General features: G+C 34.3%; 3 protein-coding genes across 3 annotated transcripts; all 3 read left to right on the plus strand.

The window, feature by feature from the left end:
• The first annotated feature begins 739 nt into the window (after nt 1-739).
• Nucleotides 740-4,049, plus strand: LOC102586473 (L-ascorbate peroxidase 1, cytosolic-like). Its single transcript, NM_001288137.1, is given in 10 exon segments — nt 740-801; nt 2,036-2,164; nt 2,293-2,467; nt 2,564-2,629; nt 3,020-3,068; nt 3,209-3,294; nt 3,380-3,459; nt 3,555-3,657; nt 3,752-3,810; nt 3,907-4,049. Coding segments are annotated over 9 exon segments (753 nt in total). The 5' UTR covers nt 740-801; nt 2,036-2,045; the 3' UTR covers nt 3,923-4,049.
• Nucleotides 4,050-5,200: 1,151 nt separating this feature from the next.
• LOC102586806 (pentatricopeptide repeat-containing protein At4g02820, mitochondrial-like) lies at nt 5,201-8,937 on the plus strand. Its single transcript, XM_006366065.2, has 3 exons — nt 5,201-5,353; nt 6,440-6,784; nt 7,467-8,937. The coding sequence occupies exons 2-3, from the start codon at nt 6,467-6,469 to the stop codon at nt 8,721-8,723; spliced, it is 1,575 nt and encodes a 524-aa protein (XP_006366127.1). The 5' UTR covers nt 5,201-5,353; nt 6,440-6,466; the 3' UTR covers nt 8,724-8,937.
• A 1,166-nt stretch (nt 8,938-10,103) lies between these two features.
• Nucleotides 10,104-12,268, plus strand: LOC102587149 (F-box/FBD/LRR-repeat protein At3g52680-like). Its single transcript, XM_006366066.2, has 4 exons — nt 10,104-11,054; nt 11,137-11,292; nt 11,573-11,707; nt 11,848-12,268. The coding sequence occupies exons 1-4, from the start codon at nt 10,155-10,157 to the stop codon at nt 12,130-12,132; spliced, it is 1,476 nt and encodes a 491-aa protein (XP_006366128.1). The 5' UTR covers nt 10,104-10,154; the 3' UTR covers nt 12,133-12,268.
• The last annotated feature ends 571 nt before the right edge of the window (nt 12,269-12,839 follow it).

A 12,839-nucleotide genomic window follows, 5' to 3' on the forward strand; every position in this document is an offset into this window, starting at 1 on the left:
ATTTCGCTATACATATACAAAAGAAAGCAGTTGTATAATCTGCTTTGGTATACAGATACGAAAAGATCAACTATATAAAGTGAGAGAGGCGAGTGAGAGAGCGAGATTTGGGAGAGTGGCGAGCGAGATCTGGGAGAGGGGAACGAAAATAAATGTATATATACAATTTTCTCTCGCTTTATACAAACACAAACGCACTTTATACACTTGCGTTTGTATAAAAAACGAGAGAGGCGAGGGAGAGAACGAGAGTGGCGAGAGAGATTCACCAGGAGAGAGGTGAAATAGCAACAGTTTACTATGGAGTACAATTAAATCAAACTATATTTATAGCATTTAATTTGAATTAATAGTTTGCTATTATATACAATTTTTCCTATTATAAATGAAAAATAGTAAAAGTTTACATAACTACTAAGAATGCAAGTTAATTTATTTTTATTATTAGGAAAAATCAGAGATATTACGGAGGAACAAAATTAGAGAAGTTGGTCTAAATAAAAGTTATATCACTCTGAATAAATTTTGGATAGATAAAAATGTTCATTAGATATTAGTGTTAGTTGAGGTGTCTAAGTGAATTATGCAGACAATTTTAAGGGTCGCAGATAACTTAACCACCACCAATTAGAGACGATCATTCTAATCCTACGGTTTACATTCGCCTTCTAGAACCTTCTTTTCCTTTTTATTTTCCCCATTTTGGGCTTTTGTTTCATTTCATTCCAGTGCTTGTGGTCTGTTCGTGCCGTACACACTCTCTCTCTAGGGTTTATCATCTTTGCCTTTCTCTCTCTTCAGGTTCTTATCTCTTTCATCGATCGATCGATCTGTAATGCAGCTCTATTTTATTCACTTTTTATGGCTTTGATGATGTTGTGAAATGTGTCTATAGAATGATTATTTCGATTGCATTTTTGTTTCTGAAATGCCTTCTTTTGTCTGTGCTATGTGATCTTTACAGAGGGTGATCCGTGATCTTGATATGAATCTATATGTTACTAATAATTATTTGTTAAAGAATTTGTATAAATGTTTTTACGATGAATCTGTACACATCGCGATTTTAAATTGACCGGAGATCAGGTTCAATCCTCCACACCATGCAAAGCTAAGCCCGGTATTTAGGTGGAGAAGGGTAGAGGGGAGGACCCATTATTCACCGAGTTTAGAAGGCTGTGATTGGTCCAAAGGGTGGGTCATAGACGGATTTTTCGGTTGTAAAAAAAAATAAAAAAAATTGACCGGAGATGTTTGGCTATGATAATTATTCACTTTTCTGATTTTTTTTTTGCATTATTATTTATTATATTTTTCTATAAAAATGACAAAGGGCCAAAAATACCTTGGCCTATTCGAAATAGGTTAAATTTACATTTTTGGCTAAAAAATTTATCCAAATTCATGAAAAACGCCTTTCTTTCTAATGGTTTGTTCCAATACAAGGGAAAATGAGTCAATTTTTGAAATGGGATAATTTTGCTATCCTATTAAAGTTTAGGGGACAAGTGCTTTTGATTTTAAAGATTTTAAATAAGAATTATTAGGGAGATTATGAAATTAGTTGATGAACTGACAATTTTTATACAATGCCAATTTTATGAAATATAAAGTTTAATTATCAATATTAATTTTTCTACTATACATTTATTTTACAGTTCCTTTTCAAAACTATTACACTGAATCTGAGATGAAATAAGTAATAAATCTGATTAAAGTATAATTAAAATTGTTTTCTTTTATCATATCACTACTAGAGTTGGTAACCTAATTTTGCATAGAGTTGGCAAAATTGTACCATTTTGAATAGTGCAAAGGGTATTAAAATTGTTTTCTTTTGAATAGTGCAAAGCGTAAATAATCTGTCCAGAGTCTGATCTTTTTTTTTTTCAACTTCAAGAATGGCATGGATCTGCTTACACATAATATTTGTGTTTTTTTTTTCTACAAATACTTAAGCCTTCTCGACCTAACTATAGTATATGATTGGTTAATTTCTTGATTGTGAAACTTATTGTACTTAAATGCTCTGTAGATCAATTACTATGGGTAAGTCCTATCCCACCGTGAGCGAGGGGTACCTCAAGGCTGTTGACAAATGTAAAAGGAAACTCAGAACACTCATTGCTGAGAAGAATTGTGCTCCTATTATGCTCCGTCTTGCGTATGCTCTCTTCAATTGGTTTTTTTTTTTGCTGATAAGTTAGACAGTGAATACAATACATTTGATCAAATGGATAATGAGTTGTAATTTTTGTGAGTTGTGTATAAAGATATTTTCTGTTGTCTCAGATGGCACTCTGCTGGTACCTATGATGTGTGTTCCAAGACTGGTGGTCCCTTTGGTACCATGAGGTTCAAAGCTGAGCAAGCTCATGGTGCAAACAATGGTCTTGACATTGCTCTCAGACTCTTGGAGCCCATCAGGGAGCAGTTTCCCACCCTCTCCCATGCTGATTTCCACCAAGTATGTATCCTTGCGTTGATTGTTAGTATTTTTTTTAACGGTTAATAGTTGCTTAACAAAGTGCAGAACTAACTTGTTATTTTCTTTTTGGTGCAGTTGGCTGGTGTTGTTGCTGTTGAAGTTACTGGAGGACCTGATGTTCCCTTTCACCCTGGCAGAGAGGTTAGTTAGACTGTCTATGCAGCTTTGTAGCAATTCTAGTTGACTTGTCATGACTAATGAGTAGTGCTTACTTCCCAATTTGTGGCCCTGTTTGTAAGGAAATACTGACTTGTGATTCTGGGAACTTCTATCTAAATTTTATGCATTTGTGAAATACTTCCCTATTGGTATTGGTTAACTAAGACGTTATGATATGCATATGCTTCACATTACTGTAAAGGGGGTTGTGTGTAAAGAACTCCTGCATAGTGAATTCTAATTTGATGATTCTTATATTCCCTTTCCTACTTTATGTATAGAAACTTTGTAGTATTATATATTCAAAATGTGTAACATTTTCATCCCTCTTGTTTGGTGAAATCTAAATTTATGTTAACATTGCTTTGCCAGGACAAGCCAGAACCACCTGTTGAAGGTCGCTTGCCTGATGCCACCAAGGGTAAGTTCTTCCTTTGCAATTTGTCTTATGATAGACTGATAGCTTTATAGAGAAGATTCTGATTGCAAAACATTGTGTTGAGGAACTTAATAGCTCTTGCAATTTGCCTGTCTTGATAATCATATGTAAACCTAATGCAGGCTGTGACCACTTGAGGGACGTGTTTGTGAAACAAATGGGTCTTTCTGATAAGGATATTGTTGCACTCTCTGGTGCCCATACCTTGGTTTGTTGCCTGCTTTTACTGTTTAATCCTATTTGTTGCGAGGTTCTATTCCACATGCTTATTTCTTAGTGATATTTTTCTCCAGGGAAGGTGCCACAAGGAGCGTTCTGGTTTTGAGGGACCTTGGACCGCCAATCCCCTTATCTTTGACAACTCATACTTTACGTAAGAATCTAAAACAGTCTTTTTTGAGTTCTCCTTTTGTGGAATACTTGACTGTTATCAGTCCATTTTGTTTACTAGACATTTGTTATTGTCAGGGAGCTTTTGAGTGGGGAAAAAGAAGGGCTCTTACAGTTGCCATCAGACAAGGCTCTCCTATGTGATCCTGCTTTCCGCCCCCTTGTTGAGAAATATGCTGCGGTTAGTATAAATATAAATTGTATAATACTATTCATCTAAGTTGGTATAATGCTGGCTGTGTTGACTGATTGGAACAACTCTTTGCTTATGTCAGGATGAAGATGCCTTCTTCGCTGACTATGCTAAGGCTCACTTGACACTCTCTGAATTGGGGTAGGCAGGCATACATAATATCTTCTTATTGAAAGACACATGCACGATTCTGCTTAGATATTATGTCTAACCTATCAATTTCTTTTTTATTATCAGATTTGCTGAAGCTTAAAATGGTGACGGGAAGGAAGAGTTGGGAGAGTAGTGGCATATTTTACTATTGTTTCAATTCTGAAAAGCTCGCTGGAGTTGTTGGATAATGTTAGGCTTTTTAATAAGTTCCATTTGGTACTTTGATACTTATTTTTCTTAACCTTGCTCTACTTTTAGGAAAGAAATGAAAGATGAGTTATGCGCTCCAAATTGTTATATTTACAGTGCAGCAAAATTGTTATATTTACAGTGCTTGATGTTTACCCTTAACTCTTTATATAAACCAATAAGCCAAGTATTATTAATAATAATACAAGTTAAAAAAGGTTTAGTTCAAGCCCTGGATAGCTATAGTGGGGGGGACAAGGGAAAGGTACTTCAACTACTAACTTGGGGTCAATTTGATTGAGACTTTGATGTTATCCTTGATATAGCCCAACCTTAATTTTGAAACCAAACACAGATTGATCTACTACCTTTGTTTCTGTTTCCAAACATTTATATAATGTCATGTCCAACACTCTTTGACTTTTTAAGATTCATGCTTAACTGTTGGTGAATGTAATAGTGATGTAGCTAAGAGGTAGATGAAATGGAAAGCCTAAACTGTTCTCCTCAAGAAATCATGTGGAGAGAGATGAGCTAAATATATTTCTTTAAGCCACCACATCTACAAGAATTCAATGGATTTTATGTACATATGGAACTTATTTGACATTCCTAGTGAATAAATGATTAGCTAGAATCTCTGTTTTTCTATATGAATTACTGCAATTCTTTTTTCTCAAAGATGTACCTTATCTATAGATAATAAAAAGTAGGCTGCTTATACAACAAAGCCCACATTTTTTTTTCAATTCTCATTTTATTTTTATTATTCTAAATTTTTCTAAAAGTTTATTTTTTGTTTTTATATTATTTATATTTCATTTCTTTCTCATTTTCAACCTTTACTTGTGGTTCCATGTAATTTTTTGTATTATCTATTTTTTATGTTGCGTTTATTTTATTCATTAGCATAATTTTTATTCGTATTCTAATTTTTAAATTAAAGTAGAATTCATTAATGAGTAAGGTTATAGACTTACATTTTCCTTTTCTTTTAAATCATATTTACGTATGTTATGTTGAAATTTGACATACGAGTATTATGTTAAATTTATGACATTTTTTTATTTTTAATATCAATCTTTTTGTCAAACATGTATTTTATGATGTTCACCGAAAAATATCAAATGATTAAAAGTTTATCCACTTTAGCAAAGGTAAAGGACTAAAATATCAAAAAAAGAAAAAGGACTAGATATTTAAATTTATTTTTCTTAAACCTTATTCTTTCATGGGCGAAGTGGAAAACCCGAAATAAACAGCGGAGGTTGAAGTGTTAAACCCTAAACCCTAACTCTCTCGCCGGCGAGTAAATTGACGTTGCAAATCACTCGCACAGTAGGTGTGTTTTCTTCTGAATTCTGTTTGTTTATCATTTTTCAATTACTGTATTACGTTGATAATCCTAAGTTCTTTCATTCAGTTCAAATTTATAGCATGTATGTGTGCATCTACAACTCTGATTGGTGCTGAGTTAGCGAAAGTTTATTTGGTGCTTAAAATGTGGCAATGGCAATAAACCAGAAAAATGTGGAAATTTGTAGCATTTATGGAAGAGAAATGTTTAGAATTTAATAAATACTACACAGTTTGCTTTTTGTGCTTAAGCTGGGAAATCGTTGGGCAATGCGTAGCTGAATTGAGAAAGAGTGGTTAAGGTCATGGATTTAGTATTTGAAAATCTAAATTGAAATCGGTCAATATAAGCTCTGGAAGTACATTTACTGTTATTCAGGATAAGTTGATTTAGACTGGTGAAGTACATTTAGTTGGAGGAGAATTACAAAGTGTCATGTTCAAATTCCAGCACAACCAAAGAACAAGCCGAAAGTAATTGACTCTCAAACTTAGATGAATGAAGTGATAAGAATGATGATTCCCAATTGCCAACCTGACAACGGTAGACTAAAAAACAATCAAGAGAAGTGAAGAGAGGAAACGTTCCTAAGAGCAGAGTTTGAGACGAGGGAACTTATGGAATGTGGTAGATTGGTAAGAGATCAGAAGTGGTTGCTCTGTATGAAAAATAGGAATTCACGTGCTAAACCTCCAGTTTATGATGAAATTTAGATTATTGAATGTCCAATTAAACCCTATTGTTGCCAGGAAGGCATGTTGACTGTGAGTGTATGCTAAATCCTCACTTATATATTTCTTCCCATCTGCCTATGCCTAAGTTTTGGTGGACAAAGTTACTAGATATGTGTGTTGATGGTGGTGGGAAATAGCTAATACCCGGTGTAACAGTCGAGGTGTAAGCAAGTTGACCCGTGTAAAAAAAAGAAAAATGTGAAGTGCATTTGATGTATAATATGCTGTTACAAAGATTGTTGACTCAAATATCTGAAAACGATGTGTTCTAAACATGGCTTGTCTTGATATCTTTCTTTTTATGGTTATCTCATATCTGATCTTCTTGTCAAAGCAGGCAATACAAAGTGTGTCTGTAATAAAAATGTTGCTCCGTTTGATCCGGAGATCTTATGCTGCTGTTCGCCCTCTATCAATTGAAGCTTCGACAACAGTGAAGTCCACAAGATCAGGAGGTGGAAGTAGCATTACCACTAGTTTAGAAGGTGGCACTAGTACTGCCACAAGTACTCGTGGCAGAGACACACTAGGGAGGAGGCTTTTGAGTTTGATCTATGCAAAACGTAGTGCTGTCATTGCTATACGCAAGTGGAAGGAAGAGGGGCACCCTGTCCGGAAGTATGAGCTCAATCGCATTGTCCGGGAGTTGCGAAGACACAAACGATTTAAACATGCCCTTGAGGTTTCTATTTCTTCTCATTAACTGTTTCATGATTTACTTTGAATCATTCATTTCTTAGGCTTATAGTGGTAGAGTATTGCAGCACTGGAATACATTTCCTTTGATTGTTTTCTATGCTAGCTTCTACATTTTTCCATGAAACTTGCTTAGGATGGATGGGCGGGATAGGGTAAGAACTGGAAATTATCTGCTTCTTTTGTTGAATACTCAAGTGAATTATTCTATGTGGTTAATTGCTGAATACAAAGTCATTGTACATGGTGCCACCTTAGATTTTGAACAAGGGAGTTACTAATCCAAGATATGGTGTTAGATGATTGAGAAGGTAACTGCTTTTTACAGTATTCCCAATTGCTCCGGAGTCTCCTCACCTACTGAAGGAATTGCTAGAGTCTTCAAGCTTTGCTGATATTCCTTATATTATTGCTAATAAGAACTCTGACCACTGATATGACCAGTTAAGAACGGAATGCATGTTGTAAATGCTTAATACAAACATGCATTTTATTTTTTCTACTGCTTGTTTTTGTTTTGTTTAAATTAAATTAATTATTGTCCTTGCTCTTGAGTAAGTGTCTCATAGTTTTCTATATTGCCCTTGCGATAGTTTTCTGAAAAGCAAGGCTACATGCCATTTTTAATAGCATTGAAATCTGCAATGTTGATGGGATTATGTTTACAGGTTTGTGAATGGATGAGGGTACAAGATGATATCGAACTATTATCTGGTGACTATGCAGTTCATTTGGACTTGATTGCAAAAGTTCGTGGTATGAACAGTGCAGAGAAGTTTTTTGAAGACCTGCCTGATAAACTGAAGGTCCAGACCACCTGTACTGCCCTTCTCCACACCTATGTCCAGCATAAGGACACTGCTAAAGCTGAGTCTTTGATGGAAAAAATGTCCGAATGCGGGTTCTTGAAGTACCCTCTTCCTTATAATCATATGCTTACCTTATACATATCCCAAGGGCAACTAGAGAAGGTTCCAGGCCTGATTAAGGAATTGAAGAAAAATACCTCTCCTGATATTGTCACATACAATCTGGAGTTGGCAGTTTTTGCATCACAGAATAATGTTGAAGCTGCAGAGAAAGCGTTCCTTGAGCTAAAGAAGGCAAAATTGGACCCTGACTGGATAACATTTAGCACCTTAACCAACATCTACATTAAAAGCTCACTTCAGGATAAGGCAAAGTCTACTTTGAGAGAAATGGAGAAAAGGATTTCCAGGAAGGGTCGAACTGCATATGCTTCTCTCATTAGTTTGCATACAAATCTACAGAGCAAGGATGAAGTTTTCCGAATATGGAAGGAGATGAAGTCACTCTTCCGTAAAGTGAATGATACAGAATATAGTTGTATTATATCGTCGTTACTGAAGTTGGATGAATTTGGAGAAGCAATGAATCTGTACACTGAATGGGAAGCTGGTTCTGTGACCAAGGATACTAGGATTGCAAATTTAATTCTTGCTGCTTACATTAACAGAAGTGAGATGGAAAATGCTGTCGATTTTCACAACAGAATGGCGGAGAAAGGCATAACTCCTAGCTGCACCACTTGGAAGCTTCTTACACAGGGTTATTTGAAGCAAAAGGAAATGGATAAAGTTGTCGAATTTTTCAAAAAAACTGTTACAAGTGTTTCAAAATGGGATCCGGATGCAAAGATGGTTCAAGAGATGTTTCATGTAGTTGAAGAGCAGGGCGACATTCAGATGGCAGAACAGTTACTAGTTACCCTTCGACACGCTAAGTATGTGAATACAGAGATATATAATGCACTTCTCCGAACTTATGTGAATGCTGGTAAAATGCCAATGATAGTTACAGAGAGGATGAAAAAGGATAACGTCGAGATGGATGAGGAAACTCGAAAGTTAATTGGAATAACTAGCAAGATGACTGTAACTGAGGTTCCAAATGGGGTTGCTTAAGAACAAGGCTGGACTTTCAACTATGTAAAATATTCAGATTATGCACAAGAAACTTGTATCCAAAGCTTCTCTTGTAGCAATTAGAGTTTTACTATGCCTCCCACAACAGCTGTATGTTTTCTATTTATATATCCATTGAACAGTATTGTAATAGTTGATGTAGTGATTTCAATTTTCAATTAGTAAATCAATGAAATACACCTACTTTGGGTTATTTAAATATACTTGCAAGTAATTTGTGTATCCCTCCCCAAAAAATGTCCGTTTTGAGGTCAGACTTGCAATACATGCTCTGATGGTCAACACTCGCCATCAAGTAGTTATATAATAGATCATTCCACATATAAATGTTGTTTCATAGTAGACATGCAATATGTTTTGATTTTAACATATCATGGTAAAATTTACCGATCAAGCCGTGTCGAGGCACAACACTCGGACACATCTTATATGATTTTTTTTTTCATCGTTTGAGAGTCAATTTTTTAATTTTTGCCATGTGAATTTAGAATGAAATTTTAAAATAAAATTTACATATTTAAAAATTACTTAAAAAGTATAATAAGTTATATTAGTTTATAATTTAAAATATTTTAAAAACATGAAAAGATCATATCAAACAAAATTCAAAAGTTACTACATAAAGGTGGAGCTACTTCTCAATCCTGGGAAATCTTAGTTGCAGAATTGAAAACTTATACTATTGTGTAATATTTTTTTTTAGGTAGGATATTGTGTAATATGTTCTCAAAAAGAGTGGAAAAGAAACTTTTATTCAAATTATAGTAGTAATACTAGTTCTGCAACAATACAAGTATCAACAGACCCTTTCAATTTGAGTTACGGTGGAATGATAGGAATCCTTCATTTTTAGTTAGATATTTCGAGTTTAGAGTTATGAGAATGAAAAAAAAAACTATTTGTAGGCACTACTCAAAAATGTGTTTTGTAATGTATAAATATAAGTTTAATCAGCTTTTAATATGAGTACAGGAAAAAAAAAAAAGAAGCCTTTTCTTTTCTACCTAAAAGAAAAGAAAGAAAGGATTATTAAAAGATTGTGTGGGTGTGGGTGTGGGTGTGGGCGTAGGTGTGGGGGCGGCATAAATGGTTTTTTGAGGAATTAGATGAGAAAAGAAGGGAAAATTATTTTGGCTGCTAAATTGATGTATTAATTCTTTGTTTTTATTAAATGAAAAAGATATATTTAGATCTTAATATGTTTTAGTTAAGTCGTGAGGACGGGATAATAGGGGTTAGCTAGCATAGAATATATAAGAGTAGTAGATGGATTAAGGACCATTTTAATCAAATAAATACTTTTGTTATATATTAAAGATCATTTTAATAAAGGCATATTTGACCCTTTTCCTAATATAAATAGGAAAAACCGTATGTGCCTCTCGACTCTTTTGTGCATTCTAGGTTAGAATGGAAACATATTGTTGCAGTAATGGGATTGATAGAATAAGCTCATTGCCCGTTGATATACTTCACATCATTCTTTCAAATCTCTGTATTTTTGATGTGATTCATATGACTGTATTGTCCAAAAGATGGAAAAACATATGCACTACCATCCCCTACTTCCGCTTTGATAGTAATTTCTCTGATTCAGATCCAGATTTTGAGGAATTCAAAGAATTTATCGATACCTTTTTAATTTCCCATAAAACGATTAGCCTTGTCCGTTTTATCCTCTCATGTAGCAATATGTTTGAAAGCACAGATATATTGCGTTTTATTGATGCAGCAACAAGAAGAAATGTTGAACAACTTGTGTTGTGGTTTTCGCCTTGTGAGCCATTTGAGTTACCGCATTGTCTTGTAACTTGTGAATCTTTACATGTTTTGAAACTAAATTTGTGTGGATATATACTTAAACTGCCTAATCATAATCATTTGGGCGGATTTCGTCAGCTGAAATTGCTTCATCTGTGCAATGTTGAGTTATTAGATGGACATTTGACAAGTTGCTTCTTCTCAGAATGTCTACTCCTTGAAAAATTGGAATTATGTGATTGCAATTTACAACATATGAACCTGCTTTATATTGCTTCGAAATCTCTTTTATACCTTACTTTTGATGAGGGCAACTATTATGACAATTGTGAAATCAAAATTTCTTGTCCTGCTCTCAAATTCTTAACATATAAATCTCCTATGCCAAAGGATATAGTAATCAACAATCTCTTTTCAATAGAACATGTTAACATCAATTTTGATGATTATGATAGAAATTGTGATGAGAAAATTGGAATTCTTGTGCATAAGATGATCAAGGAAGCCCCTTCTATATCACTTCTGAAACTATGCAAGGCTTCTCTTAAGGTAAAGTTTTGTTTTCTTTGGATTTAATAAGCACATAGATTCTTAATTTTCTCATTTTTTGTATTTTCTTTTGGTGTTGTAGGGTTTGTATAAAGAGGCTTGCCTCTCTCCCATCTGCTTTAATAAGCTCAAGTCCTTAAAACTGAAATTGGGAGTTGATGAAGATTGTATGCAAGTTATGATACGATTGCTCAAGTATTCGCCTAACCTCGAGGTTTTAAAATTGTGGTGCGATGAGGTAAGGCACTTCATCTGTGAAGTGATGTAATGAAAGTCTGAGATGAATAACATGTTGATTGGATGGATGGCTTGGTTTGGTTTGAATTGTAGGTATCAGACTGCAATACAAACAGATCACTTGGATTTTTTATGAATCAGTGACACTTGAAAGTGAATCCTGTTTGGCATTTTCACTTGAAATAGTTACTTGTGTTGTTGAGTGATTGCTGCTTATTCAGATTTATAGTTGTTTCAATACAAGTGTTTGATTTCTCTTCTGACTCTCAATTGTCTTCTAGGATGGAGAATGGAGGGAGAATTATTTAAAGTATCAAGAATGGTGTGACTATTGGCAGGTACGGGAAGATCAAGGCCGGGGGGATAAGGTTTTACACCCGACCCCCCTTGGTAAAAAATTACAATGTACATATAAGGTAGTAAGTAATTCTCTACTTGTTATGTTTATATAGATTTTGAGTCCCCTAAACACAAGACTAGAGACTGGGGAGTTGAAAAGTCACCTTTGGGATTGCAAGTTTCAGATCTGAAACACAACATTTTTAATTGTTGGCAGATGCATGATCCTGAAGAAAGCATTGTGTGCTTGGACTCTCATCTAAAATCGATTCAGTTGATTGGTTTCAAAGATGAAGAAAACGAGATAGAACTAATAAGGTTTTTTCTGAAGAATGCACGGGTATTGGAAAAATTTAGGATTGTTTGTGCTGGTTATGCTCTGACATCAGAAGAGGCATCAAAGAAGGTTTTGAATATTCCTACAACTTCTTCACAAGTTCTTTTGACATTTCACGATGCCAAGCTCAAACGGTGGTCTGATAACTGGTTGGATAATTGTTAGATTTAGTCTTATTGAAGATCCAAGTGAGAACCAAATTGTTGTTGAGGTTTATGAAACTTGTAGTTCATGTTTGACTGAAATAGAGTACTTACTAGGACTACATAGTATATATGCCCAATTTGGAATTTGCATTCTAGTCCATTGTATTGTGACAGTGGAGTTGCATTGTAACATCACAGGTCGAAGTTTCTTAACTGCTCGTCACATAAACAACTATCATCGATGTATAGTTTCTTCAATCAAAGCCAACCAAACAATATTTGAAAGATACAACACCAAATTAAATTAGCAATCCACAGTCCAAAGTAATGGAATACATAATGAAACGTAAAAATACTCATTCTAGTCTAAAGAGAAGATTATTTACACATAGATAACTACATAACATATAAGTAGTGAAATGTGGCATCTTAATTTTGTAATTCCTAACTAAGAAAATGTTGGAAAAATATGGAGTATTATATATCTCATAAAGAATTATTCTATCTCCTATTCCATTTGAAGGAAAATATTATTTTATGTCCTAAATTATTCACTCCTTAAAAAATCTTCATTGTCCATGATAGTGGTGATTGACTATAGTCTTTAATACCATCATAAATACTTTTTCTCTATTGATATTAATTCCCATTAATCCTTTCCAATAATGAGGGAGGAAAATGTCACATTACTAATATATAATGTTCTTCATCCATTGTGGATAGTAG

The sequence above is a fragment of the Solanum tuberosum genome, unplaced genomic scaffold (genome assembly GCF_000226075.1).
Source record: "Solanum tuberosum cultivar DM 1-3 516 R44 unplaced genomic scaffold, SolTub_3.0 scf00614, whole genome shotgun sequence".
Classification (NCBI taxonomy): domain Eukaryota; kingdom Viridiplantae; phylum Streptophyta; class Magnoliopsida; order Solanales; family Solanaceae; genus Solanum; species Solanum tuberosum.

Bases quoted from the DNA above. Each gene is read 5' to 3' on its own strand.
- LOC102587149 (XM_006366066.2), top strand. From the start codon at position 10,155: ATGGAAACATATTGTTGCAGTAATGGGATTGATAGAATAAGCTCATTG. The intron at 11,055-11,136 runs GTAAAGTTTTGT...TTGGTGTTGTAG, and splicing joins TATGCAAGGCTTCTCTTAAG to GGTTTGTATAAAGAGGCTTG. The intron at 11,293-11,572 runs GTAAGGCACTTC...ATTGTCTTCTAG, and splicing joins TAAAATTGTGGTGCGATGAG to GATGGAGAATGGAGGGAGAA.
- LOC102586806 (XM_006366065.2), top strand. From the start codon at position 6,467: ATGTTGCTCCGTTTGATCCGGAGATCTTATGCTGCTGTTCGCCCTCTA. The intron at 6,785-7,466 runs GTTTCTATTTCT...TTATGTTTACAG, and splicing joins GATTTAAACATGCCCTTGAG to GTTTGTGAATGGATGAGGGT.